The sequence below is a fragment of the Motacilla alba genome, chromosome 3, assembly GCF_015832195.1.
Source record: "Motacilla alba alba isolate MOTALB_02 chromosome 3, Motacilla_alba_V1.0_pri, whole genome shotgun sequence".
NCBI lineage: Eukaryota > Metazoa > Chordata > Aves > Passeriformes > Motacillidae > Motacilla > Motacilla alba.
The window spans coordinates 95,966,485-95,988,512 of record NC_052018.1 but is presented as its reverse complement, the minus strand read 5'-3'; the positions used below and the strand labels follow the sequence as shown (position 1 = coordinate 95,988,512).

The window sequence follows — 22,028 nt, the reverse complement described above, 5'->3', positions numbered from 1 at the left end:
AGTACAGCAGGAAGACTCAAAAGCAGTTTGCAGCCCTGGGGTGAGCCTTATGAGTAAAGTGAACTTTCCCTATCTGAAACTGACAGAGTTGTATTGCACTCCTTGCTTTAATGTACCCTTAATCCATCCAATATTGTCTAACTGACCATGGTCTTGTTTTCTCCATGCATGGCTTCATCATTATCACATTGCCCCATTCATCTAACCCAGAAGCCAACAAAGGCATGAGAACCTTTTAGTATGTACAGTAATTTCTGTGCTCATGTTCATGTAGCTGTGGTCTTCTTCATCCAGCTCATAGTGCCAATCCTCACAACACAATTTTTGGTAACAATCACACTACTGGGCACCTCTCTGTTGGTCTTCATTTGCCTTCAGTAAGGAGAAAAGGGAAGGTCATGTTTGTTGATTCAAACAGCTCTCTAGAGGTCCTGCTGTACTAATGAGGGGGTTCTACGTTGTGGTATAGCCAAGGGTAGGTGTAGCTGGATTTTATTTACTGGAATACACATTTTATGCGAAATCTTACACAAAGAGTATTTGTGTAGTTAGACTTCAGTGCTGTGTGGAGCTGAACTGACCAATGGCTTGCTGCCTCTAACAGCAAAGGTTTCCTGCCTTTCTCCTGGTTATATATGATTTTATTCCAGTGCTATGCTGTTCTATGAGCCATTTCACTTTGTGAGCCCAGCAGGAGACTTAGCACTTTTTTCCCCTTTCTCTGAACTGGGATTTGGGAGTGGAGAGTATGAATGCCTATGTCTTGGTGGCAGTGGGCTGCTGGGCTGGCTCACTGTCTGCCCCTGAAACCCACTTGGAGGAAGACGCTTTTCATTTGCAGATGCTCCCATCCCTCTCTGGCAGAGATACCCTGTGGTTGTGTCTGGTGTGGCTGCAGCTTTATCCTGAAAGGTCTCAGTGTGAGCCTGCTCAGGGGCCTAGGCCATGGTGGCTGACAGGAGGATGGTGCCCAGCACAGGAAAGCTGTACCACGGAGATGGCGCTGTCACCTATTCTGGCTGCAGAGGTTCCAGCACAGGCCTGCCTGGAGCTGTGGCTCATGTGAGACAGGTTACAGTCAGCTGCTCTAGTCCGCTGCTGACTTGGCTGTTCCTCCTGCCAGGGCAGGAAGGAAGGAGTGTTCCTTGGATACTGTCTGTCCTATTGTTTTCTTGTGTCCTGGAAGTGACTTTGACCCTTATATCCATTGCAACTCTGCAATTTCACACATTCTGGAAAGCATTCTTCAAGAACAAAATAATTTCTTTTAAGCCAGAATTTTTATAATAAACAGCAGGCTGACGCATCCTTCAGGTGATTTTTCTGTCAAGTGGATGAAGTGATGGACAGGAAAGCTGAACGCTGCAGTTATTCCTGGCTCTTGGGGGCCATGCTACTTTTAGGAGACAACTGACATATGATGGAGCAAAGGTTTGTGCCAAAGAGAAGACAGGCTTTCTTCTGCCTTCACTTAGATTGAAGTAAGAACTCTATATTTGAACATCTCTTCGGGAAAGAAACAGAAGGATTAACTAGAGCATGAGCTGCTTTGCCGAAATGAGGGCGCTCTACTAAGCTTGCTCTCCAGCATTTCTCCCATTGCAGTCAGAAGCCTGTCCCATTGCTCCAAACACTGGGCTGAGCTCTGCTGTGCTGTGTTGAGAGGTGTGGACACAGTGCTTTGGAGGCCCTGAGTCTCCTCAGGACAGGAAATACAGAAACACACGTCATCAGAGATAGAAATTCAAGTCTTGCATGTGATTCTGAGAGGGGGATTAGATGCAGGAATGCTCATGAAATCTTGCTGAATTTGAGCCTGTAGTTTTCAGAGCAGAATGCGAGGTCTCTCTTGCAAAGCCAGTCTCTCATAAGACAAAATCTTTGTGTTTCCACAGCTCCTCAAGCAGATGAGAGGAAAACATTTGTGTCAAGAAAACACCCATATTGGACTTGTGAAATTAAATTATTACATTGTTTAGATCTCAAGCCTTAGGATAACTTCTTTTTTTCATTAAAAAACCAAAACTGTAACTCAGACTTGCTTATGAGCCTGAGTATTTTCTATCCTGGTGCTTGTTTATCCAGTAGGGAAGAGGGACTTGAAGTGTGCCAGTTTTTGCTAAACTCAGCATGAAGTAACCTACTCCATGTTTGATAATAGAATATCATTACTTTAGTGAGCTTGAACAGTCTGGACAGCTGCACTGTCTTCCTCAGCACTGTGAGGATTCATTTATACTGACCACCAAGTTTTGATGCTAAATATTCTTAATGCAGAGCTGGGGACTCCTTCCTTTAGGCAGAAGGGAACTTGGGGGATGCAAACACTTGCTTCTACCCCCCCCCCCCCTCTTTAAGTAGAGGCCAGTAGCACTTACTTGAGAATCAATTTTCTGGTTCCCTTATGTTCTGTGTGATTTGCAATAATGGCATTTTCCTCCTTAATCTCCCAGTCTAAATGTTCAATGTGAAGCCAAGTCATGTTCAGTGGGGTTGGACTCCTGATCAAGTGTCTAAACTTCCTGCAACTGCAGATTGAATTCAGCTTCCCAAATTTAATCCAAATTTAATCCTTTAAAATGCTATCTCGTGAGTTCCATGAATGGTTATTCTGTGAAATAACACTTTAAACAATGCTTCCCTCTATTTTTATGGCATTCGTTTTTTATCAGTTGATTTGACTTGAGGCAGTCCTGGGTTTTTTCTGGGGAGCTTTAAAATCTGTTAAAGGATGTTGTGTGTCTGTGCACAGACGTTCCCATAGTGGTGCGTACTACTGGGATAAGAATCTTTGGAGTTTCAACCCCCTAAGAACAGCATCTTCCATGAGAGAAGATGGGACAAGTGAGACCTCTCTTGTGAGATCACACCAAGGGTTAATAATATGCTTTACTCTTTCCAGGTACTTTATTGCCCAGATTGCCATCTGAACCCGGGATGACATTACTCACCATCACCATAGAGAAAATTGGTCTGAAAGATGCTGGGCAGTGCATTGATCCTTACATCACAGTCAGTGTAAAGGGTAATGATTTCTGTTCTGCCTCCTCAGTGCTGCTTTGGAGAGAGTGCATTTTCTGAAAGCTCTATTGATTTTTCAGCCTGCTGGGAAAAACATTTGTTGGCACTTCTATTGTGGATGTAGGTCTTCTGCTTTTATCAAGGGTGGAAAAATTCTGTATTTGACAGCTACTGGGAGGTGAATATCTGCAGGATACACTTCTCTCTTGTGCACTCAGGAGTGGCTTGTCCATGCTGAGAGCTGAGTGACTTTGCCCTGCTTTTCCATCATAGCTTCTACAGCTGACTCCTAAGTACAGATCTGCTTCCACTGTGTGTACTCCCCACACTTACTGGTTTCTGGGCTTTCTGGAGGTGGGGAGCCACAGCCCACTGACTCCATTCTTGCCCTCTCATTAAACTAATTTTGTAGTAATACAAATATAGTCTTACCAGGGCTTGAGGTTTAAGGGATGGGTATGAAGCTGGGAAACAAAGCTTGCAAGTGAAATAAAATAAAAAAATGTGTTAGCCTGGCTAGTGAAATGCTTCAGCCAAAACCTGATGGGCTGAAAGGCTCCATAAATCTGGAAGAACCTCTCCCTCTGTCAGTCCAGGATAGGCAACATGAGGATTTCTCTGTTTCAGATGGTAACATAATTGGTATCTTTTGAGGCTAAGATTTTTGATATTTACACTCTTTATAATGGGATTATCTCTGTCCTCCATTTTGCACTTAGCAGGAAGACTCTGTTAGTCAAACCTGCTTGCCTTTGCCTTGTGTTCTGCTTTACTTAAGGTTCTCTACAATCTTTAAATGTAGGCAGAGGATTTTTTTTTTTTATTTATCATGTAAAAATCTGTAGCTGAGCCTCTTGTTATTTTTAGTTGTGACAATGACCTTGTATGTGTCCTCTTGAGATGTGCTATTCAATATTAAATGTAGGATAAAACACTTGTTAGATGTGGGATCAGTGCTTCTTCCACCAGACATCCTCTGGCAGGAGGAAGGTTCACAACATCAAATATCCCTTGAATACTTACCAGGGCTTGTAAAGCAAACGTTCCTTGCCACTGAAGTGTTTGTTTCATTGTACATTGCTAAAACTGCTGCTGTAGCTCTCATTTCCCTTCTGGAGCTAAGGGAGACTCTCTATTGCTGGGCTTGCTTTCCCAACAAGTCTCTGTTAATGTGATGCTCCCTGTTTCCAAACTCATTTACCTATAAATGGTGGTTGCCAAGTAATGGGGTAGAAAATAGGACCAAAAAGTGAGAGTGTGGGCAGAGTATGGCTGAGTGTGTTAATGGTGTCTTTTGATACTTTTATTTCCCAAGATTTTTGGTTAGGCAAAGAAACTCTGAGGACTCATTTTTTCACTGTTAGGAGTCTGAAGACACTTAGTAGCTGATTTTCTTGTTTTTAAACCAAGCTGCTCGTCTGCAGGTTTAGAGAGAGGTTTGTTCCTGATGCAGCATTGGCAGTCCCAGCCCATATTGTGGATGAAGGGAATCACTGGTGCTCCACGGCCTCAGCCTGAGCTCCAAGCACAACATGTGCACTCCATACCTGTAATCTTGGCCACATCATTAGCAACTTCCTCTGCCAGAGGGAAAGGGATCAGGAATGAGAGAAAAGACAGGACAAATATCCCCCTGGAAATAGCAGAGACGTATTGAGAAACAATATTGGCTGTGCCAGAGCAGCAAAACCAGGGACTGGTGCTAAGAGCTGGAATCCAACCCACAGCCCTACAATGCCTCTGTAGAAAACCCAAGAAGAATATGGCTTGTTGTGTCTAGGGACAAAGCAGGGCACACACAGGATGTGTGAGCTGTGCCAGCTGTGCCCTGTATACCCTGTGTGGAGGGCTGTCTTTGGTGTGTATCCCACTTGGGCTGGAGCTCTTCTGGAGTCCTGTGTGTACAGGGAATGGAATCTTTTGCTGACAGCAGAAAGAAATGCACTCTTAAAAGTAAAAAGAGGGATAACTACGATTTTTTATCTGAAATACTGCTAGAACTTCAGCTGCTTTCGTGTTGTACTCAAAAAGAAAATTAACTGATTGTGAAGGGTTATGATTGCCCCTTTTTTAGGTTTTGTGGGAACATGCAAGTGTGGATTAACTTTTTGTGGCAGGATTAGGAGAGACTTATAAATCTCTTAAAGCTGAACCTTGAAGTCTGAGAAGCTTCTGCCATTCTCATGCTGTTTCTTTCCTGCAGATTTGAATGGGATAGATCTGACTCCTGTGCAGGATACTCCTGTGGCTTTGAGGAAGGAGGACACATACGTCCATTTTAATGTGGACATTGAGATTCAGAAACACATTGAAAGACTAACAAAAGGTATGTGGTACCATGTCGGCAGTGGAGAGAGATGGGGAAGACTGATTCGGTGATCAGGATCCGATTTCATTGTGGGATACAAATGCTTATATACTATTTCAGGGAGACTAGTAATGTGTGCTACAATGATTAGGTTAAAATCACATACACAAACTTATGCATATAACAGCATCTCTTGCTTGCAGAGTTTAATGGGATTTTCTTTTTCCGGTAAACCCGTTTGATTTAATCTTCTTGCAATCTAGGTCTAATTTTCAAAGTTCCATTTGCTTTTGCCGAGGCATCCTGTTATCAAATCTCTTATGTTAACCAGGTCCAAAGTCCATCATCTGTCTTGTGTCCCCCAACATTCCAACATCTCCCCCTTTCCTTTAGACCAAAAATACTCTTTTAATGGCCTTATTAATTAATCTCTGCACACGTTGAAAGATATCATGATTAATACAATTTTTATCAAAATTACCATATACATACCTATGCTAAAAAGAATCTTTTAGGTAAAAATTCCAGCCACTAAAAGGCTCAGGCTTGATCTTTATAAACTGAAAACATTCCTGGTGGCAGCCGCTTTACTGGATTTAGGAAGAGTGCCAGAAGTGTAATTACACCAAAAGGTTTGATTCTTATACATGGGGTGATAGGAAGAACCATCCCAAGCTTTAGACTGATTTCTTCTCATGTATTTAAAATTAACACAAAAATCCAATTTTACAGAACCCAGGAACTCTAATTCTTGGGGTTCCAAAGGTGTTTCAGGAAGGTATGGGATTCAATTTGATATGGTTTAATTTGCTTTCAAAAAAATTTTTTAGTGTAAAATTCTGGAGGAGCTGTATTCCCCCCTAATTTTTTGGTTTTTTAATAACATGAAAGTAACATAAAAGCAAAACAATATGTAACATAACAATAAACTTATACTAAGTAAAAATAAATCAGATAATAGATACAACTAGTAGCACATGAAAAATAGAATGGTGATTTAAAATAATGCCTTATGAATTTCTTTACTATTGTACTATTACTTAGAGTCTGTAGTAATTGGCAAGCTTTATTTTTTAAAGTGTGGGCTTGAAAAATAATTCCTGGTTAAGACTAACAAGTTCACCTTAAAAGGAGGTTTAGCTATTATAGGTCCAAATTTGGTAAGTCAAAATTAGTTGAATATAATTTTGGTGCAGAAAATTTTCTCAAATAGTTAAGGCCAGGACTTGGCCATGGTCCAGGCTTTTAACTGGAAGAGTCTTTTAAATATATTTTAGAAACCTCTTAGTAGTTTAAAAAATAATATATGTCTTATAAATAGCTATACAACAAGAAGTGGAGGTTTGTAAAGTAGCTAGCTTTCTCATTTACTGTTAGTCAATGGTACCATAGACAAATAGCAATTTAATAAAGTAATGCTTGTTATAAAAAGTCAGTGAATTCACATCATAATATTACCAGCATAATCAGGGTCATTTAATATATCAGTAGAAATTGTCTTAAGAAATTGAGGTTATATTTTCCTAGACATATATGACATTAAAGCAAAAAAGTAAAAGAAAGCATTAAATAACTCATAACTAATTACAGTCATAATTTGGAGACTTGTTCTTCAGTACTGAAGCGATATATGGAATAAATACATAACCTGATGTAGTTATGAAATGGGTATGTATTGTCAGCACCCGGCACAAGCGAGACAGCTCTTGCGAAAAATTGTACCCCCAGCCCTGCTGAGCCACATCTTTATTCACAAAGTTGTTCCGTATACATTACATTGCACAACCTTTTCCTGCATATTCAACCCCTGGCCCCGCCTGTCCTTGCCTCGCATGGTAATTAGATCCATGCCCTTCTGAGCATGCCTTGTTCACAGTGGTGGTCTTATGGTCTTTCGGTGGTCTCTGAGGCTGAAGGCCGTGGTCTTCCTCATGGATGAACTTTTGAACTTTTATTCTTTGCACATGTGCTTTGGTCCCTTGGTGCTTATCTGAGTACGTCTGTCGATTTTGATCAGCTTGGAGACAGAGAGCTCATTTATCTAGGTTTCTTGCATTCCTTGGTCTTCTCCTGGTACTGTTCTTTATTGCAAGAAGCTTCAGAAATTTTCCTATGCCCTTTGTACCATGGCAGAGGTTTCTTAAATAAAAGGTTAAAAATTCAACACATAATTCTACAAGCTGTTATAGATGAATAATGAGATGATTGGTTTTTGCAATTAAAAGATAACTATTGTGTGAATATTAAGAAAAGCCTTAGTGATGCCTAGGTATGTTACTGTAGTTTAGATGTCCTCTATTCTCTCCATAGTTCCCTTCCTTCTCCCTGTATTGTGACCATCAGACAGCCAGGGTTGTCTAGGACAGGTAAAAAGAAGGCATGCATATGTTTCTCTTGCATGGGGCAGTTGGGAATGGAAAAGCTTGTTGTTAGGGGGTGTGGCATGGCAACACCTGATCTCCAATCAAGTTACAAGAAAGCAGTCTCCATCGTTAAATGGCAAAGAAGAGCTGACTGACAGACTTTGGGAGGGGCCAGGGCTGACTGATGCAACCCCCAGGGGTATAAAAGACTGAGCATCCATCTTGAAGATGAACGGGCCATGTGGTAGGCATGAGGGCCAGTTCCCAGTGCTGCAGCATTTTCCTTATGCAGTCCTTTGTTGTATTTTTGTTAAGGCTTAATAAACCTTTCTAAATTTTCAAAGTGAGCAGTTGTTTCTCACAAAACTAAAATTTAAATGCTTAATTCATATTGCTAACTAAAGTGAACCCCCAAAACCTCTGTTATGAATGAAATTGCCAATTTAATTTATCAATAATTTGCAAGAGCCAAATTATGATATAAAAACAAAGTACAAAATTTATTTCGTGCAAATTGACAGAATTTCGGTAAGCCACGGATCGGACAGAGTCTAGCCCGGGAATAGACCCTGGGTGACGCGCTGAGCAACCCCAAGCACTGGCAGCTTCGGAGTGCGGCGGGCACACTGGGTCTCCCTCCACGCAGGTTTTTATCCCATTTTTCTTGCCGCGGGCTAGGAAGTCCATTGTTCTTTTCATAACCAAACAAGTTCCAAAGGTTTCTCCGGTCTAGTAGAATGGTATCTGATGGAAGGTGGTCCGGTCCTCGATGTCTCTGGGAATAATTCATCGACTTCTGGTCTTGTGCTAGACAGGATTAAGCTTAATAATACACAGTCTTATCCTGAGAGAGATATCCTTGTTATCACCCTGAATACCCGATACTCAGTTCTTACTGGAAATCTCTTTTACAAACTGAGAGACTTCCCAGAAGTATTTTAAAATTCTAAATAGTGTGTGTTCTTCCCCTCCTCTGGTCGGGAGTATCCAGGTGTACTGCCGATGGCGTAATTCCCTGCGTAGCTGCAACCTCGAAATCGAGGATCCCCGTTGTATTTCACATGTAAATGTGGTCTATCGGTGTGGTATGTGTGTTGGTATCTTGCCGGTATTGCCGTCCGATTTCTTTGGCTTTTTCCCTGAGAACATGTCCAGACTTAGCCCCCCTGTGTCCCCCTTTACTTAATATCTATCTACCTTAATATTTTATACTATCTTGAATCTATTCCTCTATTCTAATAAATATGAATTTTGACATCCATTCATAACACCTCCATTTCGGTACCACTTATGAAAAATAAAATAGCAAAACCTGTTCTTATTTCTATAGCAGAATAGCTGTATCTTGTAATTTAAATGAGGAAATTTTAACAAAACATCACTCAGTCTTAATGTCATTCATTTGTATAGCAAAGGAATTATATCTTATACCTCAAACAGATATACTTCAACAAAACTTGAAATCAACTTCACTAAAACTTAACCTTAATAAATATATCTAAAAGAACTTAACATCACTGAGACTAAACAAAAATCAATCTTAATAAGAATTAACTTTTTTTAACTCTATTATTACAAAAAGGTTACTGCAAATTTGTCATATGTTAAACATCAAAATAAACAACATGCAAGTAAACAAATGTACTGAAATCTTTACTTAAAAAAATTACCTTGTTAGAACTATGGAGTAAAAAGCAAGCACTTAATAAAGCTGACAGTGAGTTTATATATTAATTATAGTTAAGTCTCAAATAACTACTGCAGATAAAGTTCAAGGTTTGTCTTGAATGTGAGGTAAAGAATCTTGAATTTATGACTTATCTAATTACTCTCAGTGAACTATGCAGTTTTTCTATGTTATTAATAGATAAAATAAACCACCTCTACACCAACACCTTTTAATTTTTCTAGTAACAATCACATTAAAAATCACAATTCACAAGTTAGAAGGTAAATATCAACACTGGCTGGTGCCAGGTGGGGCCGCACCCCTTGCAGCAGCATTTAAAGATTGCTCATAGAATAGGTTTAAGTTCGGCTTAATAAGAGTAGTGGGATATAAACATTGAAGGCTAAAACAAAAAGAGATTTAGTTATATAGTACTAAATAGCTGTACCAAAATATGCACAACAAAATACATTGTTTTAAAAAAAAAGGCAAGTAACTGGAAATTTGACCAGGGCTAGGTGTTCCTCAGGGCTTTAGATATGTATGAACTGTGACTTTTGATAGCTGGGCTGCTGCTTCCAATGCTTGAAAGGGCCTGGGGCACTTTGGCCAGGGACCATTGTGGGGGTGTCAAGTGTCCCCAATAACTCCTGTACAAAATCTGAGTGCATAAAAATTCCCCACTGTGTTAACACATCCCTCCTCCACAAAACCAGGGGGACAGACAGCACAAAAAGTTTAACTGTGGTGATCTGCCCATAAGGCCCTGTTACCCTGTTATTTGCAGGGAGTGTTGGCTTTGCAGGCTTTCGCTCCTTCTACCCATGCCAGGGAGTACCTGAGGCACTGTCATTAGCGGCCACTCACTGCGCCATTGGCTTTTTGAGATAACCGTCACATAGGCTCCTGTATCAATGAGTCCTGTTAGCAGTGTCTCTGCCTTTCAGAGTCACTTTGCATTGGTATGTTGGACGCTCAGATATACCTTGTGTCCATAAAATCTGTGGGACCTCTGTGGAATCAAAACCCCCCCTCCCTCTTCTCAGTTACCAGGGATGCAGATAGGGGTGCTGCCGGGGAAAATAGGAATTGAGCTATATGGCTCCCAGCCGGAGCTACACACAGGGCGGCTGGGGAGTCCATGCCAGGAGTTAGCGTCAGTAGCGCCAGGGAGAACAAATAAAGTATGCATATGCTGTCCAGGTGGTCCGAAAACTCCTGTGGGAATCAAATGAACAGATGAATGAAGTAACGTTACTGTGATATTGGTTGATATGTCCAGTCCTGTGCTGCCTGCTGTGGCTGGTCATATGTCAGGCACAGCGGTCAGGCCAGGGCTGCCTGTGGTCTGGTGAAGGTTGCTTGGGGAGACTGGGCAGAGGCTTGCGGCGGTTCACTCTGAGGCATCGGCTGGGGCATCTGTGTCTTCGCCTGGTGCCGGTCCGTGCTTTGGCTCTGGTTTCCCGATATCAGATGCCCTTCAAAATCATACTTGGACCAACATTGATTATGGCACCGAGGGCAAATACTGGGAGTTTTGGATCTGGTCTCCCTCTTTTTAAAACAGTCCTTTTTCAAATGCCGAGATTTCCCGCAAGTTTGGGTTCCCCCCTCCTTAAAGGCCTTTTTCTTTAGTTGCATCCATTTTTCACGAGGCTCAGGAGGGAATGGATCAGTCTCATAATCTGAATCTATCCGTCCTGGATCGAAAGGCTCCCCCTCCTCCTCACTGCTAGAGTTTCGGTCAGCAATATAAACTACTAACGACTGTGAGAAAGGATGCCTTCCCCTCCTTTGTCTGGGTAGGGGTGCGGTTGATGGCTGCGGCTATCAGAGGTGCCAGTTTCAAGCAGGTAGGGAGAGTCAGAGTGAGGAGAGACAGAGCAGGGTAGGGGGCTGGCAGCATCCGGCTACTCTCGCTTTTTCAACTTCTTAGAAAGTATTCTTCAGGATGGGAGTAGAAGTGACTAAAGGTCAAGGTCCTCCTTTAGGATGGAACAAGTCATGCTTGTTCAGAAGGGCGAGCATGGTTTCATATATGTCTCTCTCTTTGGACATTTCCTTTCCCATTTTTAGTTCCTTTTTTAGTTCACCTGGCTCATCTGTCATCGCAGCAGACAGGCGATTTTGGGCCCAGATGTGTCCTGTGCCTTGATCGTCACAGTCACAATCAGTTCCAGGGGCTTGCCGACTGCCACCAATCTGACCGGTTCATTCCCCCACATGGAGGTACCAATTGGCGGCAATGGAGAGAGACGGGGAAGACTGATTCAGTGATCAGAATCCGATTTCATTGTAGGATACAAACACATATATACTGTTTCAGGGAGACTAGTGTTATAGGTGATAAATTATAAGGCCAAATTAATAATTGATAAAGCCAAATTAAATCAAAAAGAATGGATTTCATTTTGCGATCGAAATACAATCTCGGATAGCCACAATCAAAGGGGACAGCGTCGAACCTGGGTCTCAGCGCTGGGTGAGCTACAGTCCGATCTCTATCGCATCGATCCCCTCCTTCTTTTCTTTTCTCTGCATATTCATGCAGTCTCTTTCTCTGTCCTGTGTTGGACAAAGCATCTCCAGAAAAGATGCATGCTGAATTTTTGGTTCAGGGAACTGGGCATTGGGATGCAAGTTCTGGGTGATCTCCAGTTTTTCTTGGTCTTGAGTCATTATCGCTCCTTGGTGGCTTGAGTGTTTCTGAATTGCCCACGTTTCCATAGGAGCCAGTTCCTTCACTTGCTAATTCGGCATTCCATTCTATGACCATCTGTGGTTTCACAATGTAGTGAGGTAATCTCTTTCTCCGGCTCCAGCTTGTGGATTTTGACTTTAGGATTATTTCTTACAGGCATTTCACAGACATGATTTATTTCATACACACATTTCTTATAAGCACAAATTTATTCCAGAATATCTATCACACTAGTAATGTGTACCACAATGATTAGGTTAAAATACACACACTTATGCATATAACAACATCTCTTGCTTGTAGAGTTTAATGGGATTTTCTTTTTCTGGTAAACCCATTTGATTTAATGTTCTTGCAATCTAGGTCTAATTTTCAAAGTTCTGTTATAGATAAATAGCCCAATTATGCCAAATTAAATAATTTCATGAGAGCCAAATTACGGGACAACAAAAATATAATTTATTTTGCAAATCGGATTGTAAATTTTGCCAGCCACGAATCAAAGGAATAGGGCCAAGCCCGGGTCTCGACCCTGGGTTGAAGCAGATCTGTGACCCCCTGTTGGATCAGATCTGGTGAGTTCACAAAGTCCGTTTGAGTGAGTCTAGGTTTTATACTCTTTTTCTTGCCCAAAGCTATTTTTCCTTTGTCCTTTCTTTGTCTGACGAGTATTTTGATGTTTCTCCAGTGTTGAAGAATCCTATCAGATGGGTAAACAGTACGGAATCTGGAGTCTCTTAGAATATTCATGTAGTCTCCTTGTTCCCTGTCCGTGGGTTGTAGACTTCTGTCTCTCGCTTGGTACTGCAGCCGGGAAATACACATTACACATCTGAGAACACATACATGTATAATGAAGGTTGCAGGAATCCTCTGTGCATGCTTGTTACATTTTATGGGAACTCCTTTTTACATGCTAGTTGGTTTACGGGAATTAGGTATTCACACAAAACAGCTTAGTGGAACTGCATCGTCTTGGGTTTATCTAAGATCGCTAAGGGCCGATGATGGCTTTGGATGTTCCTGAAATCCGCTCGGAAGTGGACACCTGTGGAAGCTACAAGCTGATGAAGGAACTGATGTCTCAATCCCTGTGTAGGATTTTTAGGATTCCAAGTGCCCCTTTTGTGCTAAACCCCGAAGCATTTTGCATTTTAACTTTTATATATATATATATATATATATATATATATATATATATGTATATATGTATATTTCTTTAGTGTTTTAATTTACTTGAGCACGAATTTTAATATATCTATAACAATTCCATTTGCTTTTGTCAAGGCATCCTGTTATCAAATCTCATATGTTAACTAGGTCCAAAGTCCATCATCTGTTGTGTGTCCCCCAATATTCCAACAGTACCAGAGACCTGAAACAGGGCCCAGGAGCTTTGGGACCACAGACACTGGGCTGCTCCTGAGCTGCTGCTGCAGAGCTCAAGATCCAGACAAGCATAAAAATAGACCTTTGTATCCTGTCCCTTTCAAATTGATCATTGGGATGGCTTGCAGGCAAGGGAGAAATGAAAAGAGATAAAAACAGAGCAGTCTGCTCTGCTACACAGCTGCTTTCTCACCTGCTTAGTAACTGGTACCTGAGTATGAGCAATGGAGTGAAGAGTTTGAATTGAGGAGTGTGATGAGCATTGTAAGAACAAGGTGTAGCTTTTGAGTAAATAACAGAAGTGTGGGAGATAATTTCCTTCAATTTAAGTAGAGCAATTTAATGGCAGATAATTTTTCAGATAAGTCTTAGCCATAATTGCTAGCTTTTCTATTCATTTTCCTTCCAGGTGCAGCTATTTTCTTTGAATTCAAACACTACAAGCCTAAGAAAAGGTTTACTAGCACCAAGTGCTTTGCTTTCATGGAGATGGATGAAATTAAACCTGGGGCAATTGTTATAGAACTGTAAGTGACTCACAAATTATGGATGACAATGACAGAGGAAATTAACCAGCCTTCAGTTATAATGTGTGGCTTGTTGTATTAAGGAAGGTTTCTTGGACAATTAGATTTGCTTCCATAAGGAATATTTTATTTTCAATGAAGAGGAGAAGATAAAATGCTTTTAGGCAAATAAGATGGTTAGAGACTCTTCTCAGAAACTAGACCAGTTTCCAAATAAAATATTGGTGTTTGCAATTAAATTTTGTATGAATTTAATGAAGTCTGTAGGGGACATTTTAATTTGGAGCTTAGCCTGACTGTCAGATTGGCTATATTTAAAAAAAAAATAAACTCAGTCTTTTGGTACAGAACTTCTGCAAAGGAAATCTGATTTGAAGCATGAGATACCAATTTGCAATTAACTTTGTGAACATTTCAAAGCAGTATTGAGTGGTTATGGTGTGCGTCCTCTCCTTGCTGAGTGGCCGAAGGTCTGAGGGAGGAGTTTGAGGATTGGAGTTTGGTTTTCTTATTCAAGAAGAAGGTGAATCTTGCAATTCTTGGAAGAGTGCTTAGTCTGTGCTAGCTGAAGTACTTCTGAAGTACTGAGTTACTGATACTGGGTCTCTCCTACAATCCAGAGTATTATGTTGGGAATCTTCTTACAAAAATATTACATTCACTTAGATATTGAAATCTTCCTTCTGTAAAAATAATCATCTGGAGAAAATGCCATTTCTTTCTGTAAACCTACTCATTAATGTTGCTTACAGCAAGCCTTGTCAGATGTATTTAAAAGGTGAGGGTAACAAGATCTGTACAGGATGAGCTTTCTAGTTTGCTTTCATCTTCCTGCACAGCCATTAGCGCTTGGATTAATGCACTTTCTTGTGGTTACAGGTACAAAAAACCCACTGACTTTAAAAGGAAGAAATTGCAACTGTTGACCAAGAAACCTCTTTACCTTCACCTCCATCAAACGTTGCACAAGGAATGACCCCAATTGTGAGACCTCTGTGAATGAACCACAAGTCCTGGTATCTGTGTAGTAGCCTTAGGCTCCAAGGGGTGGGAAGATGACTCTGTTCATGCCAGTAGGTCATGCAAGACCATCATGCACTGCACAGCACTACTTCAGGGGCAGGGACAAGCCCACCATGCAAGTGCAAGATTTTTTTCAGTAACTTCCATTCACAGGTTTTTCCTAGAGCCCTGATATAGGTTGAGTGCTTTCCCAAGTTCATCACTTTTTATCGTTAACCGTTGTTCTTCTTTCGCCTCAAGCTCCCCCTGAGGATAGAGAGTGCCCCTTTGCCAAACCTGCAGCAATAAAGATATGGCAGGCCTACTAACTGTTTACACTGCTGTGCTATTGTAGTTCCTCTCATCTGCATTTCAGAGTCCTCTGGAGTGGGCAGGGTGACAGAAGACTGGGAGAAGGACGAGGTGGGCTGGGAAGGAGCTTGAGGTACTGCAAGTGCTATGAAGTGAAGGAGTGGAGGATGCGGGTCAGATGGGTGGCCACGAGTCCCTGTGGTCAGGTCAGGAAGACAGCTGCAGATGAGAACACTGAACTATGATTAAACAGCCTTGCCTCAGTTTTGAATACATATTACAATCTTTTCAGTCACTGTTACTCTCTAATAGAGCTATTCTTTTTTGTATCTTGTCACAGAGTGGTTTGCAAAGGTGGGTGGGGGATAAAGAGGCCTTCTCCAGGGCTTCGTCCTGGTGGCAGTGGGCGTTTTGCCATTTCAGTAGTGGCAGGACAGGCCCTGTGGGCTGAAGTTTCACTTTTTCAGAGTTTTTATATAAAGTAGGTTTGGCTAGCAGGCTGACCCACCTTCTACATGAAACTGCTGTTCTTATGGATACTGATTGTATGCAGTTTTCTGCATATTTTGTGCAAGTCTGTAAACTTACTCAAAAAAATTACCTTTTTATGTAAGTAGGTAGGATTATCATTTATTTTCTGTACATTTTATTTGGTGCCTAATAAGCTGCAGGACATTGGCTTATTATGACACACTTGCATTCACCTTTTGACCTGAAAAAGGGAAAGAAGTAGACCCCAGTCAAATCTTTCATGTATTTGTGTGGATATTTAATACGATACTTTATGGTTTGATAAACTTCTTGCATATCTAACTAGTGCCTGAATACTCTGCTATGCTAACTAAAGACCCAGCTCCCAGAATAGTGTCAATTATTTTAAACAGCCTGGATGCAGGTGAATCATACATTCCTGTCTTCTGTTACCTCAGCCCAAGATGTTACATCATGTGTTAAGGGATGTTACTTTTCCTCATGCTGTTTGTCTGTCGCTACTCAGCTGTTTGGCATTTTTGGCTTTACCATATTGATTAGGATAAAAAGCTGGTTTTGAATGTCCTAATCTTCTTGCCTTTCTTTGCTCTGGTATAACTAGGAATGACATTATTTAGGTGTTACAACAAAAGTCAGCAACACTTTCCCAAATTCCAGTGTTGGTTGGAGGGGAAAAAGGGCAGTTGAATTGTCCTGTTTATAGATCTTTACAATATCCCACTGGTTTTAAAGCTGATGGGTGATCATCAAGATATCCCTGTGAGTTATGGAAACTCCTCTGAATGCAGCATTCTGGGCACCAGACTAAAGAGAATACCTACACTGCTAAAAACCAAATACAAATCACCCTCTGAACTCCGCAAAAGGACGAAGCAAAGCATTAGTCTGTGGTTGCAAGTAATCTGAGCTTGGCCCATTTACCTGACAGTGGTCTCTGCCTGGCTCAGGACTTGTTCTGGCCAAGGAATTGTAGGATCTGTGTCCCTGAAAAGTGGAAGGGCTGGTTCTGGAGTTTGGTCCAGCTGCCATCCAGGATAAGCACTGCAGTTGGGTGTGTGTGTCCAAGGTGAATGCTGGTGCATCCAGAGGGAGATTCCATCCAACTTTTGTTACTGTTAGCTGGGATGGGCAAGGGGGGAGACACTGAGTATCACAAAGACTTGTATGGGGAAGGAAAGATCCTGGACTTGGAGAACTTGACTTTTAATCATGGATGTTCATCTATGTGTGTATTATCAGCCACCCTGCAAACTGAAGTACTGTCCCTTGAAATACAAACTCATCGTTTCTGCTTACCTGGACCCATCCCCAGCTTGTAGAATGCCAGTTATATGAAATGTCAACTTTGAAGTATTTTTGTTAAATGCATAATTAGAGCATTGTATTTAACTGATTGTGAATTAATGTCTGTTGAGTGTGAAATACCATTTTTAAAGTTACTTCTATCCCTTGCCTTTTTTTCTGTGAACTGTCCCAGTACCAGGACTGCTGCTGCACACACCACAGGCTTGGGATTGTTTTATGCTTCAGTGATGTTCCAGCTTGTCTTTCACCTGAAATCTAAAGCTTTACACTTGTACTGTAAGAATGTAACACCTAGATGGCAATTTCAATGCTGCTTGTACTCTGGTAGTAAAGCTGTAATGGGCTCCCAGTAGGGTTTTTTATTATTCCACATTGTTTTTCTTTTTTCCTCCCTCAGGCTGCCTTTTGGACAGTGCACTTGTGAGAAACCTTACCCACCGAGACAGTCCAAATGCTTGCACTAACACTTGAACTGCCAGTGTAGGGTGCGTTTTGAAAGTTGTTCAGTAGTGGTAGCTGCAGTAGATGTTTACATGGTTTATATATCCCCACTCTGCTTTACAGAAAGCTGCTTTCTTTTCTGATCGAAGTAAAAAAAGGTTCTCCAAATCCAGCCTTCCTTTTAAAGAAGCTGAATTGCTCTTAACCCTGAGGAAGATGAAAACTCAAGTTTTCAAACTTCACTTGATGCTGCAAGGCGCTCTTGAAAGCAGAAAGCAATTAGGGAAGTTCTAAGTTTCTCTAGTGGAGAAGCACTGTAGAAACACAGGCCAACTCCACAACCTCATCAAGGTTTCCAGCTCTGGAAGCCGTATCCCCCATGGTCCTCATTACACAAAGCAAGTCCATATTGTTTCAGAATAGATCAGCGTGAGGGTAACATGATCATTACCCTGCAGCAGCATTAATTTGGCCTTGATTCAATTCTTGTTCTCAGAACTGTAGCATTCTCTGTCACATTACTGAACCAATATCCTTTCTGAACAAAACATGGCACTGAAACAAAGCCTTTGGGATTTAGCAAAAGGAATTTTGGTTCTTATTATAACTTTCCTTTGAATACAGTGTCATTTGTGCTTCTGATCTCTGACCAGACAGCTTTTATTAAAAAACCCAGAACCTCAGAATTCTCATGTAAACCCCTGGCCTACAGTAACTGCTGCTCAATGATGTGATGAAGAAGGCAGGTTGGATAGCATTTTACTTGAAAAATTATTTCCACAGGAAATGATTTGATATACATTTTTAACGAAATTAGTTCATTTGCAACTGGTTACAAAGGCTACATTGTATTAAAAGTCTCCACACAGGTACTTCCTTCCTATTGCACTTTTAGAGTAGGTTCAAGTCCATCACAGAAAGGTTCTTGCAGCCCAAGTGGATGGATGAGTTTGTGATCATAAATGCACGTAAGACATCTGTAGCAACTGGATAAAAATTAATCCTGCAAAAGCTGAGATATACTGAAATGAGACCAATGTCTTCAAACCAAGAGCCATTTCCTAGGGTTGGGGCTGTGGGGCTGGCTGGGCGCTGCAGGCAGGGATCCTGCGCTGGGGATGTGCGTAGTCCTTGGGGCCAGCTGCCCTCAGTCCCTGGGTGCTGGCGGAGGCAAGTCTCTGTTGGGAGAAGAAGCACAGTCCCTGGAAGCCTGCGGGGGTAGCCGAGGCCCTGGAGGATAATCCCTGGGGCCAGGAGGGCCGAGGGGGTGGAAGGGAGGATGCCCACGTGCGTAGCCTCTGGGATCAGGGGGAGGCGGGAGTGGGCCAGCAGGCAAACGTGGACTAGGTAAGAAATCTCTTCCAGCTGGAGGTGGCAAGGGAGGACCACAACCTAGAAGGAAAGGAAATAATGGGAGTTAAATGAAATCTTGCTTTAACCTAAACAGAGAAGCTCCTGATTAGTTCCTCAGTTTGTCATTTTCTGGAGCAGCTCTGGAGTGGATCACTGTCGCATGCAGGACTTCAAAGCCCATAAATTATTCTATTATGGCTGCTGGTTTCCATTTTAGAGTAAGCAAGCAAGTAACCTTGACATTAAGGAGGCTTGAGAAAACCCACCCAGTCCAAGCTTACTGAGCCAGCTAAAGCCTATGAAGCATGAGAAAGCCGTGTGCTTAGGAAAAGCAGCTCTGGGTCCTGCAGTCAGGCTCCAGGAAGTGAAGTGTCAGCACAGGGTATTGCAGCTGTACCTGGGGGCCCAGGGAGAGGCCGAGGCCCGAAGTGTCCCCGCAGAGGAGGAGGTGGCAGTCTTGGCGGTCCATAGCGGATGTGTGGCGGCGGTGGAGGCCCCATCACTGGGGAGCTCATCAGAGGTGTCCCAGGAAAAGGAGAGGGGCCTTTGGCACCAGCATTACCCTGGGCAAGATGAGGTTACACTTCAGTGAGTTACTGCAGCAGACAAGCGCTGACACTGCTGAACAACCCAACCACTCACCCAGAGACAAACAGGTACAAGGGGGAGAGGACAGAAAGAAAGAAAAATGACCCCACCACACTCCAAACCACATTAACCAGGCAGAAAATGGGGACAGCTACTGCATCATCATCATCCCTTTTCCCAGAACACTGCTGGCACTACCCAGGAGTGAGTGGTTCTGAGACAAGTTTGTTCAGATGAAGCTGAACTAAAGAAAAGTTCAAGCCCTGTTGAGGCGTCCTTGGTGAACACCTCTTTGCGTAAAGGACCTGGAACTTTGAATTATATTTGGAATTGTGCTTAAACATCACAAGTAAGTCAGCTACTAGGATTACTGTTGTGGTCACTCTAAAGTGTTTGGCCGCAGTCCTTAACAAGAAACATCTTATTGCCTCAATCCCACAAAAACCAGAGAGCAACTGCTTATCATTAGAGAAGCCCTTTGAGACAGAGGGACCAGCCCTTGGTTAGTTCCAGAGCAGTTGTTATTCAACAGTTCAGAACACCAAGCCTGTTACTCCTCTCCATCAAAGCAGCATCACCATGTCCAGCCTTGGAATACTCACTGCAGGTGGTTCCATGGAGGAAGGTGAATCTGTAGTTACACTGGGGGCTTCAGACTCTTTGGGAGAGGGTTGCTTTTGGGGTTTTTTTGAACAGCAAATAGGGATAGTGACAGGATACAGACAAGAAAGAACATGATACAGAGTTAAAGAAGCAGGAGGAAGTACAGTGAAACATGAATTAAAAAGGCTTCCTGAAGGCTGGGGTGTTCTCAACTCACCACTCCATCAATTGCTGTGATAGGGGAGGAGGTCCTTGGCTCACTGCTGATTAGGGATGCCACAGCAGGCCCAATATCTAAAAAGAGAGCCATGAATAAGTATCCTACCATACCAAGGGTAGGGAAGGTGGGCTTGATATTGCCTATTTGAAGGGAAAGAGTAATGAGTAAGTTGCAGTTGATTGCAGACCACACAACTTACCAGGAACAGACATCCTTCCAAGCAGGTCTGGAGGCCTTCGTGGAGCAGGGGGGCCATCCACCATTGCACCTTAATGGAAACGAGAACCCCAGAGACCCAAAATAACACAAGCCTGAGCTATTTCTATTAATAAAACCCTACCACCAACCACTCATTAGTGTATTAATAAAGCAGCTATCAGTATCAACATTCCTAGAACCAATATGTGACCTTAGTGTTCCTGGGTTTGTAGCCTAAGAGGCAATTGTCAAAAAAGGGGAGTTTCACTGCTTACCAAATTCACCCCTCGCACCTTCCCTTCGAGGAGCAGAGAGGGGCTGGGCAGGGACATCAATCATCTGTGTGGGGGATGGATTTCCTCCACTCACAGGTGATGGGCCAGAAGAGCCCTCTCTGCTTAAGGGCCCTGTGCCAAAGAAATAAAACCACTTTATTTACTTTTCTACAATTCAGCACAGCCCTATGTTTTTTATGATGTACTGATTTCAAGACCAAAGGTTTTGGGAGAACCAGCAGCATTTACCTCGTCGTGGTGGGATCTGGCGGTCAGGTCTGCCTGGAGTTGGCTTTACAATGACCGGTCTTTGAAGCATGATGATTTTTTGGTTTACCTCTATTAATCTGATGTTGGAAAATAAAGGCCCTCTTATTATTATTCAAACAACACATGTGAGTTGTATCTATTATAACATAACAAGGCAAACTGCATTGTAAAATGTTATAGCTTTCATCAAGAAATGTTATTTTAGCCATCAAAACAGTTTAACAGTAGTTAAAATTAGTAATTCAAAAATGCACTGCACATTCTGAGCTTCCCCCCCAGGCAACTCCCAGCATGTTCAAAGAGCAATAGAGAGGGTCTGTTCTGCACTTACTTCTGTCTCAGGTTGGCTGCTTCTCTTTTCTCTTCAGCCAGAGCTCTCTCAGCAGAGCGGGCAATGAGCTGGTAGGGAAAATTTTGTCAACTGCATTAATGGCACCAATGTGACATCAAATATCAACTGTTGGCATCAGAAAAGGACAAACATTCTTACCCAGTTGTCATGTGCCTTTTTCTCATGAGCAGCAATCTGAGAAGGAAAGAAGCCATTTAGTTTTTATCCAACTACCAGTATTTCCAATAACTCACCACAGAGCACTGGATTGATGCAGAAGAAATTGGCACAACAACCAGCAACCAAGTTTACCTGGTTTTTGTAAGATCGCTCTGTTTTTTGCAGTTCTTCTTCCATATCTTGGATCCTTTGCCTGTACAAAAGGAAAAAGAGGGGAAGGAAAGATGTTTGAATAAATTTTCCTCAATAGCTGAAATAAATGGAGAATCATAATCTTCAGAAATTCAAGTTACTTGTAAACTTTCACTTCCTCGATGGCCAGCATGGCTTTTTCATCTGCAGCACACAATTTCTGCTCCTTCTCCTGACGCTCATACTCTTCCTGGGTTAGTTTTCTGCATAGGGGAAAAAATGCACCATATAGTCCAGCATTCTCCATCTATTACAACTCAAAATCAAGGTATTTCCCTGCCAACGACA

At 42.1% G+C, this 22,028-nt stretch overlaps 2 protein-coding genes across 4 annotated transcripts in view; one reads left to right on the top strand and one right to left on the bottom strand.

Annotated features, from left to right (window-relative positions):
- Positions 1-17,223, top strand: part of AIDA (axin interactor, dorsalization associated) — a 38,334-nt gene extending 21,111 nt beyond the window's left edge. The window contains exons 7-10 of one of the 3 annotated variants that reach the window (XM_038133500.1): positions 2,903-3,025; positions 5,225-5,347; positions 13,861-13,978; positions 14,858-17,223. In XM_038133500.1, the coding sequence (XP_037989428.1) occupies positions 2,903-3,025; positions 5,225-5,347; positions 13,861-13,978; positions 14,858-14,954 (461 nt within the window). In that variant the 3' untranslated portion in view covers positions 14,955-17,223. The remainder of the gene's footprint in view (positions 1-2,902; positions 3,026-5,224; positions 5,348-13,860; positions 13,979-14,857) is intronic. The other 2 variants (XM_038133501.1, XM_038133502.1) reach the window with 2 other exon arrangements.
- A 219-nt stretch (positions 17,224-17,442) lies between these two features.
- The window catches only part of MIA3 (MIA SH3 domain ER export factor 3), a 29,700-nt gene continuing 25,114 nt past the window's right edge, over positions 17,443-22,028 (bottom strand). The window contains 10 exon segments of the mRNA XM_038133503.1: positions 17,443-18,922; positions 19,281-19,446; positions 20,292-20,368; positions 20,494-20,562; positions 20,768-20,899; positions 21,017-21,114; positions 21,369-21,436; positions 21,528-21,563; positions 21,681-21,741; positions 21,842-21,943. Coding sequence (XP_037989431.1) covers positions 18,678-18,922; positions 19,281-19,446; positions 20,292-20,368; positions 20,494-20,562; positions 20,768-20,899; positions 21,017-21,114; positions 21,369-21,436; positions 21,528-21,563; positions 21,681-21,741; positions 21,842-21,943 — 1,054 coding nt within the window. The 3' untranslated portion in view covers positions 17,443-18,677.